This window comes from Nothobranchius furzeri, unplaced genomic scaffold (genome assembly GCF_043380555.1).
Source record: "Nothobranchius furzeri strain GRZ-AD unplaced genomic scaffold, NfurGRZ-RIMD1 Scf020, whole genome shotgun sequence".
In the NCBI taxonomy this organism is placed as follows: Eukaryota; Metazoa; Chordata; class Actinopteri; order Cyprinodontiformes; family Nothobranchiidae; genus Nothobranchius; species Nothobranchius furzeri.
The window spans coordinates 4,009,608-4,032,044 of NW_027223037.1; the positions used below are offsets into that span (position 1 = coordinate 4,009,608).

The window sequence follows — 22,437 nt, forward strand, 5'->3', positions numbered from 1 at the left end:
AGCAGCTCCCCATCCCCACTGTAAACAGTGTGAGCGAGTTGCTGCCTTCCTCTCCTGAGGCACCGGACAGTTTGCCAGAACCTCTTTGGAGCCGATCGATAGTCTTACTCAATGGCCTCACCAAACTCCTCCCACGCCTGAGATTTTGCCTTGGCAACTGCCACTGCTGCACCCCGCTTGGCTATCCGGTACCTGTCTGCTGCCTCCGGAGACACACAGACCAGCCACGCCCTGTAGGCCTCCTTCTTCAGCCTGACAGCTCCCCGAACCTCTGGTGTCCACCATCGGGTACGGGGGTTGCCACCACGACTGGCACCGGCCACCTTGCGACCACAGCTAGCAACAGCTGCCTCAACAATCGCAGAGTGGAACAAGGCCCACTCAGAGTCAATGTCCCCCACTGCTCTCGGGATGTGGCCAAAGCTCTGCCGGAGGTGGGAGTTGAAGACCGTCTTAACAGGTTCTTCTGCCAGGCGTTCCCAGCAGACCCTCACTATGCGTTTGGGTCTGCCAGGTCTACGCGGCATCTTCCCCTGCCATCTGATCCAACTCACCACCAGGTGGTGATCAGTTGACAGCTCCGTTCCTCTCTTCACTTGGGTGTCCAAAAAATACGGCCGCAGGTCAGATGATACGACTACAAAGTCTATCATCGACCTGCGACCTAGGCTGCCCTGGTACCAAGTGTACTGATGGGCATCCTTATGTTCGAACATGGTGTTCGTTATGGCCAAACTGCGGCTTGCACAGAAGTCCAATAACGAAACACCACTCGAGTTCAGATCAGGCGAGCCGTTCCTCCCAATCACACCCCTCCAGGTCAAGCTATCATTGCCCACGTGAGCATTGAAGTCCTCCAGCAGGACAATGGAGTCCCCTGATGGAGCACTATCTAGCACTCGTCCCAGGGACTCCAAAAAGGGTGGGTACTCTGAACTGATATTTGGCCCATAAGCACACACAACAGTCACGACCCGTTCCCCGACCCGGAGGCGCAGGGAAGCTACCCTCTCGTCCCCCGGGGTACACCCCAGCACACAGGCAGAGAGTCTTGGGGCTAACAAAAAGCCAACCCCAGCCCTCCGCCTCTCACCCAGAGCAACTCCAGCAAAGGAGAGTGTCAACCCCTCTCAAGGACTTGGGTTCCAGAGCCAATGCTATGTGTCGAGGTGAGTCCGACTATATCTAGCCGGTACCGCTCGACCTTTGCCACAAGCTCCTGCTCCTTCCCCGTCAGCGAGGTGACGTTCCATGTCCCACAAACCAGTTTTCTTGTCCGGGGATTGGACCGCCAAGGCTCCTGCCTTGGTCTGCCACCCGATCCACATTGCACCGGACCCTTCATGTTCCCCCTGCGGGTGGTGGGTCCACAGTTGGATGAGCCCATGTATCCGGTTCGGGCCGGGCCCCATGGGCGAAAGCCTGGCCACCGGCGCTCGCTCATGGGCCCCAACCCCAGGCCTGGCTCCAGGATGGGACCCCGGTAACCCTCCGGGCCGGGTACTCAGACTCTTTTACTGTACCTCCATGAAAGATCCTGTGAACCGTTCTTTGTCTCACCCTTCACCTAAGACCAATTTGTCATGGGAGACCCTACCAGGGGCACAAAGTGCCCCAGACAACATAGCTCCTGGGATCATTAGGTCACTCAATCTCCTCCACCACGATAAGGTGACTGTTCTTTTATAATTATTAATAGAAAATAAGTACGATTTGAAAGTATTAAAGAATGCTGCAAAGCATGGTTTTTTACCTGAATATTTACAACAGTGGATGTAAAACTTTGCCATCAAAATTAAGAGGTTAATCATGTATTGAGTTTTTGTTCAAACCAGTTTCAAAAAGACCAAACTGCACATTCTCCAAAGTATAACAAAATTAGTAACAATATGAACATGAATAAGATCACAAAGTTTCTGCCAAAAGGTTTGAACTGCCAGGCAGTGCCAAAATAAATGAATAGCAGTTTCAGGACATGCATTGCAGAAGCTACAGTTGAAGTCAATATCTTTCTTGAATCTATATTTAAAATAAGATTTAACTGGATAGAATCTATGACGAAGTTTAAAGGATATTTCTTTTACTTTGTTATTAATCATATATCTATTAGGTAGTAGCCAGACCTTTTTCCACGGAAACTCACAAACGTATTCCAGTAAGATAAGAAACGAGGTAATGTTGTAATTAGGGCCGGGACTTTAACGCGTTAATTACGATTAATTAATTAGAAAAAAATAACACGTTAAAAAAATTAACGCATTTAATCGCAGCTTGCATTTCAAGCACGGCGGAACCTTTGTCATTGCACGACTTCCTCGTAGACTGAATATCACTGACGCACACAACAATGCACAGTGCTAATGGCTACTAAAACGGAATAAAAACAGAAAGAAGTTGCCTTGCTTGGACTGATGCAGGATTTAGGAAACACGCCCGCCTCTTTTCTTAACTTGGAAAAAAAAACTTCCAGACAACAACGGAGTCTGTGTCGCGGACATTTTTCAGAGATCGTCTCTGCTGCAGCTGCCCGGTGGCAACGGGAACTTTACAAAAGTTGCGGTTAGCTATATTTTTAACATTTACGTAACATCTGTGCAGCGCTGAAAGCACCAGACAATAATTCTTTGCCCTAACAGTAGTTTATGAAAGTAGTCAGACAAACGAGAGGCACCTGGCTGCCGCTGGGAGAACGCTCCGTGTTCTCACTACTCTGTAAACAATCACAAACAACGTGTCTTAAAGTTCAAAACAGAAGTTTAAGTTAAAACAGAAACACTCTGAAACTTTTCTGATGATTTTCTAAACAATTCTGTCGGGGAATTCTATGTTTCTGAGACGAGTCTCTGTCTAAACATCACATCATTACTATCATTAAGCAGCGAGGTGTGTTGAAGCTGTCATCCGCTAAGGGGCAGATGCTTAAGTGTATCTGGGCAGCGAGGAACAAGGAAGTTGTGATCAGTCTGTAGATCACACCAGCTTCGCTGCTGCAGGCGTGAATCTGCGGGTCTGCAGCATCCCCTTCTTAACGTGACATCAGGACTTCCCATGTAAGGAAGGTCCGCTCACCTGTTCGTCAGATCATTATTTCCTCGTCATGATCTTTTATCTTCCCATCATCCTCCAGTCATCCAACTGGAACCAGTTAGTGTTCCTGATCATTCTCAGAATATACCATGCCTGCTCTGGTGTTAAAAGTTAGTACATTTAAGTCCTAGATCATATTTGTGCCTGTTCTGCTGTCATTTTGAAGGATTATTATTTATGTGTTTTTACTACATTATGAGTAGAAATGCTAATAAAAACTCCCAATTATACAAACAAGTGAAACTGGAAAAATTATAATCTGGTGCAAAGTCAAATTTATTTCAGTCATTCAACTAGACAGAGAGACTATTTAAAGGCTCAGGAACCCTTTGCAGGTGTTTTCTATTTGTAATTATAAATTTTTGTTGATTTGGGTTTTGTTTCATATCACACAGTGACATTTGAATAATTAAAATGCATTTTTTTATTAAAAGCTTTAGTTTACAGTAATAACCATGTCTAATGTTTGATTCTGTCTCATAATTTTAATTAAAAGTTTTACTTTGAGAGCACATTTTCCTGAACGATTAAAATGTGATTAATTGAGATTAATTAATTACAAAGCCTGTAATTAATTAGATTAAAATTTTTAATCAAGTCCCAGCCCTAGTTGTAATATTTCCCTGGAACAAAGCTCGGATAGATCTGTTGTTATTGGCAGGAAAACTGGAGAAACAAACTTCCCCTACAGGTGCGTCACTTGGGGATAATAGAGTACGTTCACCAGCATCAACTCTGTTGATTTTTAAACAGCATGTGCACCAGATGGGATGGCACCAAAAACTTTATCATAATCTCCAGGAGTTACAGGAATATTATATTTCCTAAGAAACTCTTCACATGTAAATAGAAGTCCCTCAGGATTAAACACTGATCTACCCATTTAATGTTGTTTTGAAACCAATATTCTAAAAAAAATAATTTTGTGTTTATACAAGATGTCTTTGTTGTTCCAGATGAAGTAGTTGTGGGGTGAGAAATTGTGTTTGTAAATGAGAGACCATGAAAGAAAGGCCTAACGGTGAAAGGCAGACATTTTTACAGAGATCTTATCATTGTTATAATTACAGATTAGGAAGAAGTCAATACCACCCAATTTTGAAAGAATAAAAAATGGAATAATATTCCATAATGAAGTAGGATTTCTGAAGTTGTTTAATCCAACTGACCTTAAATGTGTTGTTTAGAGTTTGAAAATCAAGAAAATTGAGACCACCCTTATCATATGAGTTCAAACAACTGTCTTCTTCAAATAATGAATTCTGTTTTTCCACACAAATGTTTTTATTCAGAACTGTTTAGAATTAAAGGTCTTGAATTCATCACCCTCCACATTTAACCTTTAATAAAAAATCATTCTAGAGAGTTCTGGGTGGCCTCCAGCAGATCCTCTGGAGTCTGTTAGCACCCAGAGAGTCACCTCCCACAACCCACAAGTGTTGCGGTTCTGAGTTTCATCTCTCTCACCCTTTGGTTGTAGGGTGGTTGTTGTGGTGAGCAGCGCCAACATGGCGCCAGAGCTGATGAGGCGGTGTGTGGACCGGGCTTTGGTGCTGGACGACCGGGTGAGTAAGTTCTCGGTGCAGCTGGGAGAATGGCCAGGAGACATGGCCAGGCTGCTGGACGTGCTGTCCAGAGAGGACGTCAGGTAGGGACTACTTCAGACTTCATCTCTTCCATGTTCGAAGCCAATGGCCTTGTTAACTCCGCCCACTTTTCTTTCTCAGATTGCTGGATGTCTGTCATCGCCGACACAGCGACAAATCAGATCTGTTCAAGGCAAAGGTAGGCGGGGTTTGTTTACCAACTGTGTCATTGTATAAAACACAAACTTGATGGCCCTTCTCAGGCTCACCTGTGAGGTGGGTAGCCAAGGAGGAGCGCTCGCTAACCCAAATGTGTGAGCACTAACAGAGACAGAAGTCCTCTGAGGACAGAAACGATGGTGATGGCTTGTTTTTATCTGCAGGAGCTCCTCGGCTACAAGCTGTAATAATTACAAATATCTGTTACTTATAAACCCAGCTGCTGTATTCCAGTAACACACTGGTTTTAGTAAAAACCATTATCAGTTGCTAAACGGGTGGACAGAAAACGGTTCATCCTCACTGAGCGCCAGGCTCCGCCGTCTTTACGAGCTGCTGTTCATTAACCACAGCAGGTAAAAGGTGAAAGGTCTTTCGTCAACAGCTGGCAACCACAGACCCCGCCCCCGTTCTAATGACTGTCTCATCACGCTGCTATCTGTGTGTTTTTGGCAGGTTGAGTGTGTGGTGGAGACCAGGGATAAGACACAAAGCACTCAGCTACGCAAGACGCTGAATGAGCGCTACCCGTCCATATGTTGGCTGGATCGGTGATCAAAGCTCAAAAACTGGAATCCTGAGAGAGAAAAGCCTAAAATATAAACTCAGTCACATTTAACCTTTGTTAGCAGCAGGTAGCGTTAAAACCTCGGTGGAGGTTTTATTTCTAATTTTAACTTACTGAATTCATATCTGTGTTCATAAATATTTATATATACCTACATGTAGTAGATATATGTACACGATCGTGTGTATATATACATTTATACACACAAAAATACCACTGTAAATATATATTGTATACGTATGAAGACATACACCAGTGTGTGTGTGTATTTATCTATACATGTATACATACACACGCTAGTAAAAGAAAAAAAACATTTTAAGTGTGAAGTTTGACATAAATAAATAAAATGATTTTTGTCTGAAATGTTTCTGAGAGACTAAAATAGACGTAGGTTCTACCTTCCACCTAACGCTCTGTTGGAGATGGATTAAGGTTAGGACGTTTTGTTACCGAATCACACGCTCACCTGGACATCCTGGGTGGACACTTGGACGAACTTCAAGGTGTGTTTTTGTTTAAAAAAAACTATCCTAAAGTTAAGCCAGCTGTTGTATCTTGGCTGCACCAACCCAAAGGTTGGTCAGGAATGGCACCAGATGGGTCTACGTCCATGTGCGGCTCAGGGAGGAGAAAACATCTAGAGGACGGTCTGGGGTCAAGAAGGGCAGCAAAGAAGCCACAGAAAACCATCAGAGAGCGACTGATGTTCTGCTGAAGGTCCAGGGACAAAACCGCTGAAGCGTGAAGGAAAGCATCCCTTGACTGTGTGTTTGGAGGTCCCCTCAGCCAAGGGAGAGGACTCACTCCCAGTTTAGCCTCAGAACAGCCATGAATAAAGATTACCTAAACGTCCCCCAGAGGAACGCCTCCAAATGATGTCTTCTCCAGCATGATGGAGCACCAGGCCAGATGGATAAAGCCAGAACTAAGTGGTTTAGGAGCAGAACTCAGACCTTCTGGTAGTAAAGTGAACTGAAACGGATGATCAGACAACCCCTCAGGGACACTTGGAGCTACCCATGTGGTTTAGCACGGCTTATGGAAAAAGCAATATGTGACCGCAGCTTGAACAATTCTGGATGAAAAGCTTCTGCTGTTTGGAAAATACTTTTATTAATAAGATTAAAGACTTCCAGCATTTAGTTCAAAGGCTCTAAACATGTCAGCATGAAAGTGGAACACCTCTGTTTTTGAGGCCGATCACAAACATTAACCTCTCAGGTATGAATAAGCTAGCAGCTAACAGAGGTGATCACTCTTTACAAGCACAAAACACATTCTTATAGTCTTTGTTTTGCATAGAATAAGATAAAAACAGCTGTTAAAATCCTAGTTCTCCAGCTTTGGGCTCTAAAGGAATGTGACGGTGTTGGTCCATCATGAGGTTAAAGTTAATTATTTAATTTTAAAGCATTTAAAGACGAGTAAACAGTTAAACACTAATTCTGGGCCTGGAGGGCCAGCATGTTTTAGTTTTAACCCGTTTCTACACGCCTGATTCCAATCAGCAAGTGATTAACAGGCTTATGGAGAACCTGGTGAGCTGCTGCACAGGTGATTCAATCACTGAATTAGGTGGGATGGAGCAGAGAAACCACTAAAACATGCTGGGTACCAGCCCTCCCAGACCGGAATGGAATAGCCCAGACCTAAAGTCAAACGAGAACCATTGTTCTTCTCATCCTGGTACCTAAAACAGTTTTGTCTTCCGAGGAGGAAGAGGCACCAGGAAGTGACGAATTTCTCTCTGGGCGTTTCTGCTGGTGTCAGCGGCGTTTGGGATGTTCGGGGTCATACTTGAGGAGCAGGCCGAGGGAGGCGAAGCCGAACAGAAAGGTCTGGAAAAACCACAGGAAGCGAGTGGCTGAGCTGTCGATGCCTTTCTTCCTGGAACCAAACAAAAAAACAAGAATTACTGATGCAGATTGGCGGTGCCAGCTGAAGTACCAGCAGTGGGGAGGAACCCTAACTGGATCAAACTGGTTCTCTGATAGCAGCTCTGAGATTCTACTCTGAAGGGCCTTTCCTACAGTCAGACTCTGGCAGTGAGAATATGAGGAAACAGCAAATACATCAGGAGGAAAGAAATGATGTTTCAGATCAGAAAACGGTTTCATATACCAGAGACAACCTGAAGAGATCCAAAACATGGCTTTCACCACAGAATGAAGATGAATTCACCTGAACAGCCACTCTGCTGCTGACGGGGAAGAAGTGACGATGATGGCAGTGAAACATTTAGAACACATTTGTGTAAAAATCTATGTTCATTTAAAATCATTAGTAACTCGATTTTATACAGATTCAACACTCCAGGCTTTAAAGCTCCTTTCATCCTTACCTGCACACTTTTAAAGCCACACAGGCTTCAAATACATGGACAGCAAAGGCCGCCCACCACCTGCAACAGATGCATCACATGTGTTTAACCTAGAGTCTAGCTGAAATTCATCTTCTTCCTTTTAATGAGCCAAGTGTGTAAAACATTTCTACAGCTGCAGATGGGTAGGGCGGTTTGTTGGTGTCAGAAAAACTCAAACCTGGAGCTTTTACTCTTCAGTGAGAAGTTTATAGTTTGGTAAATGACTCAGCATTTCTGGTGTTTCAATAACAATAAAAATACTTTAACCACAAAATAAACACAACATTACTAACCAATGCGTTTAAGCTAGCTAAAGTTTAGGAGTCTTTTAGCTAAGAGTCCAACTCCAGCTGCCTGAAGGGAAGCCTACATGGAAAGGAAGATGTTGTAATTCCACCCTCATCCACTAGGGGCTGGCTCCAGAAAGAAGCAAGACCCCATTGACTCCCATGTTAAAAACGCCCACTTCAAATCAGAAACATGTTTACAGCCTGGGTCAAAACCATTCTAGGTCTTTTAGATCTAGTTTAACATCATGACCACTCTGTGGGGCTGAGGCTTTTGTAACTCATTTGTTTAGGTGGAATCAAAGCTCAACATGTAGGATGGGTTGTCCAGTAATCGGCAGGTTGCAGGTTCGATCCTGACTCTTGGGCAAGACACTTAACCCGTCTTGCTTGCTGGTGATGGTTGGAGGGACCGTTAGCGCCTGAGCTCTGCAGCCTCGCCTGTGTGTGTGCCCCAGGGCAGCTGTGGCAATTGACCCTTTGCACCGACATCACCTTATCATGTGGGTCCACAATGGTGGACAGCAAAAGCATGTAAACAGTGAGCGACAGGATTACTAAAAAAAGGAAAAAGTAGAGCCTGAAATTGTTTTTGCGATCAAAACAAAACTCCTCCAGCATTCCTTCCACTAGTTCATGCCCAGTTCAGTTATCAGAAGAAGTAGCGCATCTAGCGGGGCTCATAGAGAGCGGTATGCTAACTAGCTTACCAACGTTAGCTTACGTTCTCTCTGCAGCTGTTCACCGATGTAAACATGTTGCTGACTTTGCCTAAATTCACCCCTCTGGATTTATAACTTTGTTATAAACAGCGTTTCACTTTACACCAAAGCTGATTTTTAAAAAGTTCGGATCCCTACCAGCTTCTGTTGCTGGTCCGGGTTCAGCTGCTGCTCTCACACCGGAATGAGAAGATCTCTGAACGCCGACGCTCATATAAATAAATAACGTCATTTTAACACACGTAATCATACATCAGAGCTTTAATATTGTTAATAATTGTCTCGCTTTACACTACAGTGGACGGAGCGCAGCCTCCGTGGTGAAATAGCCTACCCATCCATCAGGATTATCAATAACTAGTATAAACACATCACATTTATCCCTGTCCCTGTCTTACTCTTGAAATGAATTAACGTTAACCTTACCCCGTAAAAACATGCTCGCTGCAAATATGAGGCCTGCTAGTCCGCTTGATTGATAGCTACAGTTCATCTCTGTCCTCAGTCTCCATCAAAGTTATTAAAACAACAAAACGAGTTGAGTTTACATCCTTGTCTCTTAGTGCAGCCAACCACGCAGCAAGCTAAAACCATTTTACTGTCAAATCTAGTAAATAAAAGCGATAAAAGGCTACAAGCTGGCTTGTTTTGACTAGCTTCACTGGAGTTTCTACGGGTGTAACGGTCTTTTTGCCGTCCATCATGGCGAAGGGGGCGGTCACATGAGTGGCGTGACGTCACGTGCAAAGGGTCAATAGCTCATCACCATCAGTGCATGTGAATGGATGAATGATGCACTGTAGTGTAAAGCACTTTGGAGCACTCGGACTCTGAAAGGCACTATACAAGTGCAGGGGCGTCTTTCTGATTGACAGGTAGCAGATCAGTGCTACTCTAGCAGCTAGCTCTCCTGCAGGGAAGGCCTCAGCCTCGTTAAAAACGTTACCACTTATGGCTTATTGATGGGTGTTTACCATCTGCCTCCACCCTCACAGCACCGCTCCATTTGTATTTTACTGGAGTGACGGGATGTGGCCAAGATGAAGATGGTGGGAACCGCCCACTGGGCATCAGTTCAGTTACTCAGAAACCTACGAGTGACGGAGCGAAGGATTTGCCTATCCAACAGTCTGTGGTTTTACCGTGTTGGAGGGCTTTACAACCCATGATCTTGTGATTTATGAACGTTAACTGATAAATGACCCACACTTGTATAGGGCCTTCCAGGAAGGAAATCATGTGATCATAAACCAGCTGCATCTCATTATCTTCTACATTAAACAAGAAGCTATGGCTTAAAAGCCTCTCCTTAAGGTCACATGTCTGAAAAGTCATGTGATCTTAAGGACTAATGAAAAAAAGCTGAAGAGCAGGAGTTGCCGAACCATTACAGCTGTTGATTAAACACTTCGCACCTTTAGAAGATCCTCAATCCAACAGAAACAGATGGAAATGAGTTTGAATGAATCTGGTCAAAGTTTTTATTCACATCAAACTAAAATGTTTAAAAATTCAACATGAAGCTTTTATTTCTGGATCTGACCAAACTATAAATATTTTCATATAAAGTCTGTAGATGTTTTTATTCATCAGGAGATCTTCTGGAGTCTGCAGAACTAGACGTAGAACATCACCTACCCTTTGTACATCACGCCGGCATAGTTGTCCACCAGGTGTTTGCAAAAGCTGCCAAACCCTCCGAGTTGTTGGAACGGGATTAGTTCTGGAGCAAACACGATGCACTGCAACAACAACTCAGACCATTTAGACACGTCAGCCGTAAAACCAGAGCTAAATCCTCCAAGTTTCATTACACCAAAGGCAGTTGGTGTAATAGCTGTGTAATAAGCAAACAGGTATCCATCAGCCATAATCATTTAGAAAGAAAGAAAACGATCTCTTATAAGATAAAAATCACGAGGCCTTCACAAGAACAAAAAATTAACACCTCTGCAGCAGCACTCACTAAAACCTCTGGGTTTCTCTCCCTGAAGACCTTCCAAGCTTCATTTCTAAGAATATAAAAAAAACTTTAAAGGTGACATTTTAATATTCTCATTAATTCTGAGCCTCTGTAAAGAAACTACAAAACTTAAGTTACTGAGTTACTTGGATAAACTTTTAAACATCAGCTCTGGGGACATGAGTAGAAGACAGAGAATGTTTCTTAAAGATTAAAGTCCCATTAGTCCACATGTGACCCATCCCTGTGGGGAGCGGTGAGCTGCAGCTGTGGCTTCACACTGGAACTATTTGGTGGTTTAACCCCCAATCCAACCCCTAACGCTGGGTGTCAAGCGCGGAGGCACTGGGACCCGTTTTTTTAAGTCTTTGGTATGACCCAACTGGGATTTGAACCCTGATCTCACTGTCCCAAGGTGGACACTCCACTAGGCCACTGAGCTGGTTTCTGGTTTATACATTTCTGTGTTTCTGTTGATACATAATTAAATGGTCAATGGCTTTCAGCTTATTTCTATTTTACAGAAACAGATACAAATCTCCTGTTTGCTTTTACAAGGTGTGGTCTGTTTCACTGTCGAGCTATGAAACTTCCTGGCTAAATAAACTCCAGACCGTACATATTTATATACATATCCATGCTCCACACGGCTGTACCGGAAGTTCGTTTAAAGATTTCACTAAAACATCAAAAAATGACACAATTCTTCCATACACATCAAAAAATGACACAATTCTGCCATACAACGAGATATTTATCCATCGAAGAGGTTAAACAGAAACGTATCATATTCAAAGCATGGAAGCTTTAGCTCGTTGTTTATTTAAATAAAAAATACAACATTAACACCTGGATGCGTTGTTTATTAACAACACCGCTAACATGATAAAGAACAGCGCCAAAAGGTCACTGGCAGCTAGCATAAAACGGACTTTGTTCCAGGTTTGTTTGCGCAGAGCAGCACCAATCTCTTAATTACCACCGATTAGATTAAAAGCTGCTCCGGCCAGTTTTACTACATAAAACAAGTTATGTGGTAAATAAAGAAAACTAAACCGCGGTACTGCTCAATATTACCCGGATGCATTAATCCGTTACACACACGCTAGCCACTTCGGGAAAACTAAATATATTTTTATTTTTCTAACGTTTTACAGCAGATTTTATACACTTACAGAAAAATATCCAACCGCGAAAGTGACGGAGACCATCCAAAAGAGGTTGGTTCTTTTAAAGTAGTCGCTTTTAGCCATGTCGCCCTGCGTTGGTCCCACCGTCAAATCCCACCGGGCGGAAACGAAGAGATAATTAATACCGCGACTCAGTGAGGGGGGGTTGGCACCGAGCTGATTAGACTCACTAAAATTAAATAACTTTATTTATCAGCAGTTATGGTTCAGTTCTTTTGGATTTTATAGCTCCACAAAATTCAACCCAAAAACCACCAAATTAGTGACTTAATAGTTTGTGTTAGATTAACTTAAAATGTGATTTAAACTGGTGTTACGATAAGTTATTTTAAGTAGTCTCATCTACTATAGTGGCTGGCCTAGATAAGTGAAAGGACATTTGCCCTCTTTTATATCTTGTTCATTGTTTTTGTTTCTTGTTGAGATGACCTCACTGCTTCAATAATGTTGACGTCAGCACTCTGAGGACAGACAATGTCTTATTGTGTTTTTATCTGGCCAGCTATGCTTTACCTCATTAACAGCAGGTTTAGGAATCATTGGCATGTGAAAAAAACACTCCACATCAAAGTCCAATGGTGTGTTGTTGAAAAATCCCCAATTCAAAAGAAAAAAAAACTTAATGCATCAGTTATAGTTGCTGTTACTGTTTTCTTGCTGGTTCTTGTATTCCTGCTCTTTGCTCTTGTCTCCTTGTTCCAAGGCTTTGGAGAGATAACAGAGCCAACCACGCTCATCGTGTTAGGAGGAAAGACTGAACTTAGAAGGGAGGAAACATAAATAATTAAAAAGAGAAAATCTAAAGAAAGTCTGGACAATAAAACTAAATGTATCGTCGTTCTGCTAAGGTTTAATGTTCACACCAGGGAGGAAACATTAGAATTTTTGCTTTTTAAATTTTGGGCAATTAAAGATAGAATAATGTGTGTTTAAATAATAATAATATCAATAAAGTAAGGTAATAATATTATACTTTTTCAAATGTAATATTTTTAAGCCCGTTAGTGTTTTTCTGTTGAGTGTTTAGGGATTAAAACTGTGTCCAGCTGAATCCTACAGGAATTTATGATTTCTGTCACAAATCGACAGAGGTTTGATAATGTTTGGTAAAACAAATGACATCTTTCTGAGTCAGAGGACTCCAAAGCGCTTTACAGTGAATGTCACATGCTGGTGGCGATGAGCACAAGCCAGACTGCCGTACACATGTGCCACCGGTCCTTCCGACATGCAACAAAGGACTTTGTCATTGACACAGAAAGACAATTCAGAAATAGCTAAAGCATCACTACAAGCCTGTTTTTCAGGGTTTTATTTGTTCCGTTCCAAGCGAACTTCATCTGCAAAAAAAGCATTAATGTCTAAAGTGTTACCATGGAAACCACATTGTTTTATTTTTCACATTCACAACACACCTGCTGCTGCATTATTTACCATTTTGGAAATTTAGTTTCAGCTTCTCTACAATCAGCTGATTAAACAACAGCTTCCGTTTTCTAAATGTGCACGGATCTGCAGAGACACGGCTCTACCTGATCAGACTCTTTCTAGTGATTTACCATTATCAGAACAGCCTGGTGACTGGAGCACATAGTGTGTAAATGTGTGTATGAGTCAGCTCATGGATGCATGAATCGGCTAATGGATGCATGAATCGGGTCATGGGTGCATGAATCGGCTAATGGATGCATGAATCGGCTCATGGATGCATGAATCGGATCATGGGTGCATGCATTGGCTCATGAATGCATGCATTGGCTAATGGATGCATGAATTGGGTCATGGGTGCATGAATCGGCTAATGGATGCATGCATTGGCTCATGGATGCATGAATGGGCTCATGGATGCATGAATCGACTCATGGATGCATGAATGGGGTCATGGATGCATGAATGGGCTCATGGATGCATGAATCGACTCATGGATGCATGAATTGGGTCATGGGTGCATGAATCGGCTAATGGATGCATGCATTGGCTCATGGATGCATGAATGGGCTCATGGATGCATGAATCGACTCATGGATGCATGAATGGGGTCATGGATGCACAAATGGGGTCATGGATGCATGGCTCGCTGGTTTCTGATCATCGGAGTCGGTTAGGGTTGGGTGTTTGGGTGAAACTGAAGCTAAAGTTTTGCGTTGCTTGGCGAGGCTCTGACAGGATTCAGATGAACCCCACAGAGAGAAAGCTGCAGCGTCCACAAACACACTGATGGATTTTTCTTCCTGTCCAGATAAAAACAAGCCTTAAATTTACTTACTAAACTGTAAACCTGCTGCTGCACTTTGATCGCCATTGAGTGCTGCTGTTTACATTATCAGTGCATTTCACATCTGCTGAGGTTCAAAAATCATTCATTCAAACAAGAAAGGAGAGGTCAAAGGTGAGCTGAGAAAGGGGGCGTGCACAGGTATTTTAAACATGAGGGTTAAAGTTTTTGCATCTGCACACAGTCGAGGTCGAGACTTGTAAAACCAGAGAGAAGAGACTCGTGTCAATGTTGTTAATCACCACATAAACCACTTTTGTTTGGCTTTGCTCTGATCATGTGACTGTTTTCCATCTGAAAGATGCTGATTGGCTTCTGCTCAGAAAACAGGTCCAGACATTACACATGACTGATTAACATCTAGTAAAGATTAGTGTGATTTAAATATGAAATTAATTCTGCAGAAAATCAAGTTTATTTAAAACCAAACAAACATTTATTCTTCTGGCAGCCTGAGAGGACAGCAGTCAGGATTTCATCATTCAGAGAGGCTCCTTACTGCGTCTGACAACAGAGCTTTGACCCAGAAGAGGATACAAACTGGAGAAGACGATAATTAAAGCTGATCACGTGATGCTGTGGTGAAGTGGTTTCGACGATCCATGAGTCGTCCAACAGCTGCTGTGTTGTTGACCTTGTTGCTGCTTTAAAGTAAGGGAGGTGATAATTGAAGGGGGGGGTCAGAAGTCTCCTGTAACCCCCCCCCCCCCCCCCCACCCCCATCCAGGTGATCAATATAAAAGAGGATCTGATAAAAGACATGCTCAGAGACACGCTGACACATCCTGCTGCTGCCATGTGGAAGGACTCCAGCAACGGTGAGCACTCCGTCCTCTTCCTGGGATTTTTAACTTTAATGTCAAACAAAAAGGTTTTTAACCCATGAGATAAATTTGCTGAAACCAGAAACTGGTCAAATTAGATGACATTTCTTCAGAAGCAGCTTGTTTAACCCTCTGGAGGCAGGCAGGTTAGAACCTACCTACCTGGTTACTCCACATACGTATTTCCCTGGAGGACTTAGTTGTTTGTCCTTTTATCAACACTTATTTTGAGCCTGAGATGGTTAATTTGCAGCTGATTAATTTTATTCTGCCATCTACTTTTTTACACATTTAGAGAATTTGAAAAAAAATGAAGATAATTTTGTTCTGATGATCTTTCTGGTTTTGTTTTTAACTGAATAATTTAAACGTGATGTATAAATGTCAGGTGATTATTACCTTTTTTGGTTTCCTCCCATCAGCTCATCCCAGAGCCGTGGCCTCCGGCGGTGCCTCCTCCCGCAGCGCCAGCCGCAGGAAGAGGACCTGCTTCTCCAAAGATCACGTGGAGCTTCTGCGGGTCACGTTTGAGACAGACCCGTACCCCGGGATCAGCCTCAGAGAGAACCTGTCCCAAACCACCGGCCTTCCAGAGTCACGCATCCAGGTACTGACTCAAACATCCTAAAGGCCAAAGAGAGATTTTAACATCAGGTTTGTTTATTATCAACACCCAAGATGTCCCTAAATAGCTAAAATACTGTGGAGAGAAAGAACAGAGGTCAAAGTTCTCAGGGGAGTTTGACTGAGGGAAAGAGGGTGAATGTTTGTGGTCATCAGGCTCTGCACCCCTCTGACATGTTGAAGATGAGTGTTTCTGTGGGATTTTTCCCAGTCAAACATTCCCAGATGCATCCTGCACACAGCGGTAGATTATCACTTCATTTATCTCCAAAGACAACGATCTGATTGGTCGGGTTTTATTTGAGGGAGCTCAGAACCAAATCCACTGATACCACTCTACCCTGTTATCATTCTGACTTCTGTTGCTTTTGTTTGTTTCCTGTTAAGGTTTGGTTTCAGAACCGAAGAGCTCGGACCCTGAAGTGTAAAGGAGCCAAGAAGGGTGTGTGGCAGCCTGACAGCCCGGGCCACGACGCCTTCACTCCACCTCACCTGGCTGCTGGAAGCGGAGCTTTGACCGTTCCTCTGCGGTCTCAGGGACCCCCACCCGCCTACCCAGCCCAGGTGAAGCAGGAGATGGAGGAAGGCAGCTACTATGTTCAGTGTCCCTCCTCCTTCTCCACCTCTGAGGAACAGGAAAAGCACAGCTCCTTACATGTTCTCCAACAAGCGAGACATCAGAGCTCCAGCCCACCCCTGAGTGGGTTCTGGTCTCACCCGGGCAGCCAGAGCTCACCTGTCCCTCCTCTGTGGTACAAACCTCCTCTGGAGATGAACTGCTTTAACTCGAGCTCCAACCACACCACCTTCATGTACCCGGGATCAGCAGAGCAGCAGATGTACCTGAACTCCTCCACCCCTGAAACGCCCGATTCTGGATACTGGGACGTCAGCAGACAGAACAGCCCACCAGCAGAAGGTCAGTACGCCCAGCTGGAGGACTCATGGAGCGTGGCGGTTCTGGATGACTGCAGGAAGTCTGGACATCCACAGCAGGTCCAGCACACCCCTCTTCCTGTGCTGTCCCTGCAGGAGATCCTGGGGGAGCTGGATGAGGACTGGCTGGGAGGAGATGGACTGGACAGCTGTGGTTCTGAGGAGAAAAGCTGCTGATGGTTCTGTTTGGGTTCAGGTGTTACTTCAGATCTGGGAGTTTGGTTTTTGTATCTAAAAGGACTTCAGATCAGATCTGTTATCTTTTTTTTATTTATTCACGTTTTATGACATCAATGATTTTCTGCACTTTTTACAAATAAAATTATGAATCTAAACTGTAAAATTGTCTCTTTCGTCTCTTTTCTTTGGTTTTGATTGTGTTTCAGCAGCAAATCAATATTAATGGTTAGTGATTTTTATTCACACTAGAAGTTCTACGTCAGGATTTACATAAAATGAATTACAGTAAAACTTAAAATATTCCTTCAACTGGGACCAAGTTGGTTGAGCCCAACACGCCGGCTAGCGGCTAACTGCCTAGCCAGATAACGCTCTGATGTGGAAACGAGATCTGATGAAAACAGAACAGATATTCTCACCGAGTCAGACAGAATGAGCACAAACGTAGCAGAATAGAATACACCTTCATGTTTGTTAAAACAGGAACTGGGTTTGTTAGCCACAGACAGCCCGGAGCTGGTGTGTGTGGAACCCTACAGTCTTTTTTTTTTTAGATCAGATGGATGAAATAGTCCCTCAAAGAGAAACGTTTTCCAGCACTTTTACTCCAGCTTTAGATCTCCTGCCTGCTGGATTTGACCCTGAAGAGGATTCAGCAGGTTGATGTAACCTGGAGGGGTGGACCTGACTACCAGAACCAGAACCTGCAGTATGACCCATTGTGGTAGACTCAGGACAGACCTGGACCCTGGTACCAGCCTCAGGGATCACACACCAGAAGCCTTGCTGAGGCGGGTCTTACTGGAAACCATCAGCAAGGGTTTGCTGTTCTAATTTTAGATTTGTATCTAATCAGTGAAGTGGATTCGTTCATCAAGGATGAAGACACACGGAGACGTAAAGTAGTCGCCTTGTTTTGGATTGTTTTTAACACAGCTGTAGATATCGTTATCACAGCATCGCTTTGTTTACTCTTTTATCTCCAAGACAACACAATCTGCTTTTATCAGCTTGTTTGAGCAGAACGAAACTCTGCCGACAAACACTGAAATGGGTTTTCATCCATTCGGAAGCAGATTTTCTCTTCTGAATAAAAACTTTTAAACATTGTAGATGGCTTCCTGAACAGCCTCTCCTTAGAGAAACAGAGTTTACCCTTTCAGGACTGATGGGCTAACAGCTAGTCAAAGAGCAGCCTGCTTTGCTGCCATCTTTAAAAAACACAAATCTGCTAAAACGTATTCATCTTTAAACTGTTGCAGATTTTCATATATTTACACGATGTTTGTATCTTCAGCAGCAAAATGTAGCATCCAGGAGTCGCACCCATCAAATAATTTCTGCCAAAACAAGAGAAGCAGCAGTTTGAGGTTGTCTTTGATGAAATATGACTTTATTCACATTTCCATGTGAGTACAGTTACCAATGAGGTGACAGAGGGCTGGTGCGGTTGCCGGTGGTTACGGGGCGTGCCCCACACTAATGAACACCAGAGGTGATCAGGCCTTTCAGGCTATTGGACATTTGAACATAAAGCTATAGGAGAAGATCTACATTTGTTCCTGGGAGCGGAAAAGCATTTTAGAAATGATCTGATGAGTTTTAATCATGTTTTAGGTCTGGAAAATGTTTAATTAGCATTCAAGATGGGAGCGGGGTGTAAACTATACTACAGCCTGCCACTAGAGGGAGTAGTGTTCCAGGTTTTGTTCTACATCGATCACGTCTTCGGTTCTCTCTAGTCACTGATCCTGCAACAGATGGTTGGAAAACGTTTGTGATTCTAAAAGGTGGCAGGTCAAATATCTGCTGGAGCAGCAACACAGTAGCCTGGCAAGCCAGACTAAATAAATGTATTATTTAGTCTGGCCACGCTCCATTGACGGCTCTCGGTTGTGGGGCGGGTTCTACCGTTGTCTTTCAAATGATCTCCGCATTCGATTCCACTGGACAATGAATGTGACATACTCTTGTTTCACTCTGTTGCATCATCCCACCCACCAGGCATATAGAGTGCCCTGATTGGCCCACAAAGCGGATAAAGCTCTGTGATTTGTTCACTAAGCAGATAGAGCACTATGATTGGCCCACCATTATGGACCAATCATAGCTCTTTATGTGTTTGAAACCCCTCTAGAGAGCTGTGATTGGTTAGCCAGAGTCCTGGTAGGAGCTGCGGAGGTTCCAATGGAGCATGTCTAGACCAAACTTTGCAAAGCAAGAATTTGATCTAGTTCACTAGGCTAGCAACTCAGAGTAACGAACAAAAGCACTTTAGCTTCTGTAAGACAGAAAGATTTAAATAAAAATGTTATTATTATTATTTATAACAATAATGATTTTATTAATATTAAAACCCTCATTTCCCTTAAAGGGTTAATTTATAAGTTGCTGTAGCATCATAAATGAAAGTATCTCAAGTGTCTGTGAGATGTTTTCATTTAAGTAAGTGCGTGCACACACACACACACACACCGCAGCTTATCGTTCCTGCTGGATCTAAACTATTTCTCCAAAGTAAAACTATTCATGAAAGCTACAAGAGCTCAGATGTTTTCAGGACTTTTCCACAGAAACTATTTTCAGAAGGTCTTATTTTCTATCACCTTTAGGATTTAGACTTTAGAAGGTCTCTGCTGGTCCCTCTGTGCTGTCAGGGACCTCCACCGGTGTAGCTCAAGCAGCTACGTCTAGCTTCTCCACTACTGAAGAACATGAACATCACAGCTTCTCATTGGAGGGCTTCAACAAAGGAGACATCAGGCCTCTGGCCCACCTCTGAAGAACATGATCTGAGAGGAGGTTCTCCTGTTCCTCTACATCCAGAGCTCCAACTGGACCTCTTTTATGGATCAGCAGAGCAGCATACCAACCTGAAACCACCTGCCAGTCATCCATCCTGATACTGGGACACCAGCAGAAGGTCAGGATTCCCTTTTGGTTCCAGCAGGAGATCCTGGAGGAGAAACGATCAAGGTTCATTGTTTTATTCTTAAAAGACAGATGTGTTTCTCCTCTTTTCTGTTTAACAATTTTATAAATTCTGCCTTTTTCACATTAAGAACCCAAGTTTACTGATATTCACCACTTTCCTTGTTAAAGACTTTGTCCTGTTAATCTGTAACAATATCCTGGCTCAGATTACACAAACAGAACAAATCCATGAAATTCCTCTGGTATGTAAATCTGACGGCTATTTTATCGAGAAGCCAGCGAAAAGAGGTTGTGACGTTTGTGATGTCACACGAGAAGGAAAATAGGAATCTGTAGATGGGAAATCTGAAAAATCCTAATCAAAACGTTTATATGCATTCATAATGTGCCTCTAATAAATATTTAATATTATTCTGATGTTTATTCTGATGTTTATGCTGATGTTTATTTTGATGTTTATTCTGATGTTTATTTTGATGTTTATTCTGATGTTTATGCTGATGTTTATTCTGATGTTTATTCTGATGTTTATGCTGATGTTTATTTTGATGTTTATTCTGATGTTTATGCTGATGTTTATTCTGATGTTTGTTCTGATGTTTATGCTGATGTTTATTTTGATGTTTATTCTGATGTTTATTCTGATGTTTATGCTGATGTTTATTTTGATGTTTATTCTGATGTTTATGCTGATGTTTATTTTGATGTATATTCTGATGTTTATTCTGATATTTATGCTGATGTTTATTCTGATGTTTATGCTGATGTTTATTTTGATGTTTATTCTGATATTTATGCTGATGTTTATTCTGATGTTTATGCTGATGTATATTCTGATGTTTATTCTGATATTTATGCTGATGTTTATTCTGATGTTTATGCTGATGTTTATTTTGATGTTTATTCTGATATTTATGCTGATGTTTATTCTGATGTTTATGCTGATGTTTATTTTGATGTTTATTCTGATGTTTATGCTGATGTTTATTCTGATGTTTATGCTGATGTTTATTTTGATGTATATTCTGATGTTTATGCTGATGTTTATTTTGATGTTTATTCTGATGTTTATGCTGATGTTTATGCTGATGATTATTCTGATGTTTATTCTGATGTTTATTTTGATGTTTATGCTGTTTATTTTTATGTTTATGCTGATGTTTATTTTGATGTTTATGCTGATGATTATTTTGATGTTTATTCTGATGTTTATGCTGATGTTTATTCTGATGTTTATTTTTATGTTTATTCTGATGTCTATGCTGATGTTTATTCTGATGTTTAGGCTGATGTTTATTCTGATGTTTATGCTGATGTTTATTTTGATGTTTATTCTGATGTTTATGCTGATGTTTATTTTGATGTTTATTCTGATGTTTATGCTGATGTTCATTTAGATGTTTATTCTGATGTTTATGCTGATGTTTATTTTGATGTTTATGCTGATGTTTATTCTGATGTTTAGGCTGATGTTTATTTTGATGTTTATGCTGATGTTTATTCTGATGTTTATGCTGATGTTTATTTTGATGTTTATTCTGATGTTTATGCTGATGTTCATTTAGATGTTTATTCTGATGTTTATGCTGATGATTATTTTGATGTTTATGCTGATGTTTATTCTGATGTTTATTTTTATGTTGATTCTGATGTCTATGCTGATGTTTATTCTGATGTTTAGGCTGATGTTTATTCTGATGTTTATGCTGATGTTTATTTTGATGTTTATTCTGATGTTTATTTTGATGTTTATTCTGATGTTTATGCTGATGTTTATTTTGATGTTTATGCTGATGTTTATTTTGATGTTTATGCAGATGATTATTTTGATGTTTATGCTGATGATTATTTTGATGTTTATGCTGATGTTTATTTTGATGTTTATTCTGATGTTTATTTTGATGTTTATGCTGAGGAAGCATGTCTGGTTATTAGAGTTTATCTATTAAATATAACTTTAGTTAGTTAAAATAATTACTAAAATCAACAGACTAATGCAAATACTGATGTTTGATATTTTATTTTCTTGTGTTTTAGCGAATTAGAACCAAGTGATTAGACATTTTATGTATTTCTCAGATATACACAGAGGAGAGGCACAAAGGTGCCCAAGGACACAATGGCAAAATGAAGGACCTGTAAGTCAACCTGCAGCCCTCTGATTGCTGAGCAACCCACTCCACCTACTGAGACACGGCTAAGCTGCTCTGCTGGAATAATTTCTTCGGAAAGAAGCTGAAGTTTGACTGAAATCCAGAGGAGCTGGATCATCCTCAAGCAGTTCTTTATGTTGCCTTCAGATGGCGCTGTCCCTCTCTGAGTCTCTGCTGGTCACATTAGCAGCACATCAGCACTGGCACATGCCTGCCAGAGGCCAGATCCAGTTCCCAGCCCATACAATAGATCATAGTCCAGCTGTTCCTCAGTCCTTCTGAATATTTCTTTCTTTTCAGGAATCCAGAGAAGCTGGCTGGACCACCATGAAAGCTCTTCCTTCCTGTGAGAGCCTGCTGCTGCTGAATCTGGATCCAGCTCTTCTCAGAACGTGCAAATGGTAAACAGCCTGTAGTTGTACAGTATCTTCTCAGGCTTCTACAACCCCCCAAGGCGCTTTACAACACAGTCTGTCATTCACTCATTCACACGCTGGTAGTGATGAGCTACAATGTAGCCACAA

At 42.2% G+C, this 22,437-nt stretch overlaps 3 protein-coding genes across 6 annotated transcripts in view; 2 read left to right on the forward strand and 1 right to left on the reverse strand.

The window, feature by feature from the left end:
* Positions 1 to 5,660, forward strand: part of LOC107372447 (L-threonine ammonia-lyase) — a 73,254-nt gene extending 67,594 nt beyond the window's left edge. For all 3 annotated transcript variants that reach the window (XM_054734237.2, XM_015940692.3, XM_054734238.2), the window contains exons 9-11: positions 4,568 to 4,735; positions 4,815 to 4,872; positions 5,349 to 5,660. In XM_054734237.2, coding sequence (XP_054590212.2) covers positions 4,568 to 4,735; positions 4,815 to 4,872; positions 5,349 to 5,447 — 325 coding nt within the window. In that variant the 3' untranslated portion in view covers positions 5,448 to 5,660. The remainder of the gene's footprint in view (positions 1 to 4,567; positions 4,736 to 4,814; positions 4,873 to 5,348) is intronic.
* Positions 5,661 to 7,017: 1,357 nt separating this feature from the next.
* On the reverse strand, positions 7,018 to 12,119 carry tmem254 (transmembrane protein 254). 2 transcript variants are annotated; one of them, XM_015940693.3, is made up of 4 exons: positions 11,973 to 12,119; positions 10,473 to 10,576; positions 7,805 to 7,864; positions 7,018 to 7,350 (listed from the first exon to the last, which is right to left on the reverse strand). In XM_015940693.3, exons 1-4 carry the CDS (start codon positions 12,048 to 12,050, stop codon positions 7,230 to 7,232), a joined length of 363 nt encoding a protein of 120 aa, XP_015796179.1. In that variant the 5' UTR covers positions 12,051 to 12,119; the 3' UTR covers positions 7,018 to 7,229. The 2 variants fall into 2 exon arrangements, with proteins under 2 accessions (XP_015796179.1, XP_015796180.1); XM_015940694.3 differs by lacking the exon at positions 7,805 to 7,864 and having other exon boundaries at positions 11,973 to 12,101.
* Positions 12,120 to 14,998: 2,879 nt separating this feature from the next.
* On the forward strand, positions 14,999 to 16,989 carry mxtx1 (mix-type homeobox gene 1). The gene is made up of 3 exons (XM_015940691.3): positions 14,999 to 15,080; positions 15,509 to 15,693; positions 16,098 to 16,989. The coding sequence occupies exons 1-3, from the start codon at positions 15,023 to 15,025 to the stop codon at positions 16,821 to 16,823; spliced, it is 969 nt and encodes a 322-aa protein (XP_015796177.3). The 5' UTR covers positions 14,999 to 15,022; the 3' UTR covers positions 16,824 to 16,989.
* The last annotated feature ends 5,448 nt before the right edge of the window (positions 16,990 to 22,437 follow it).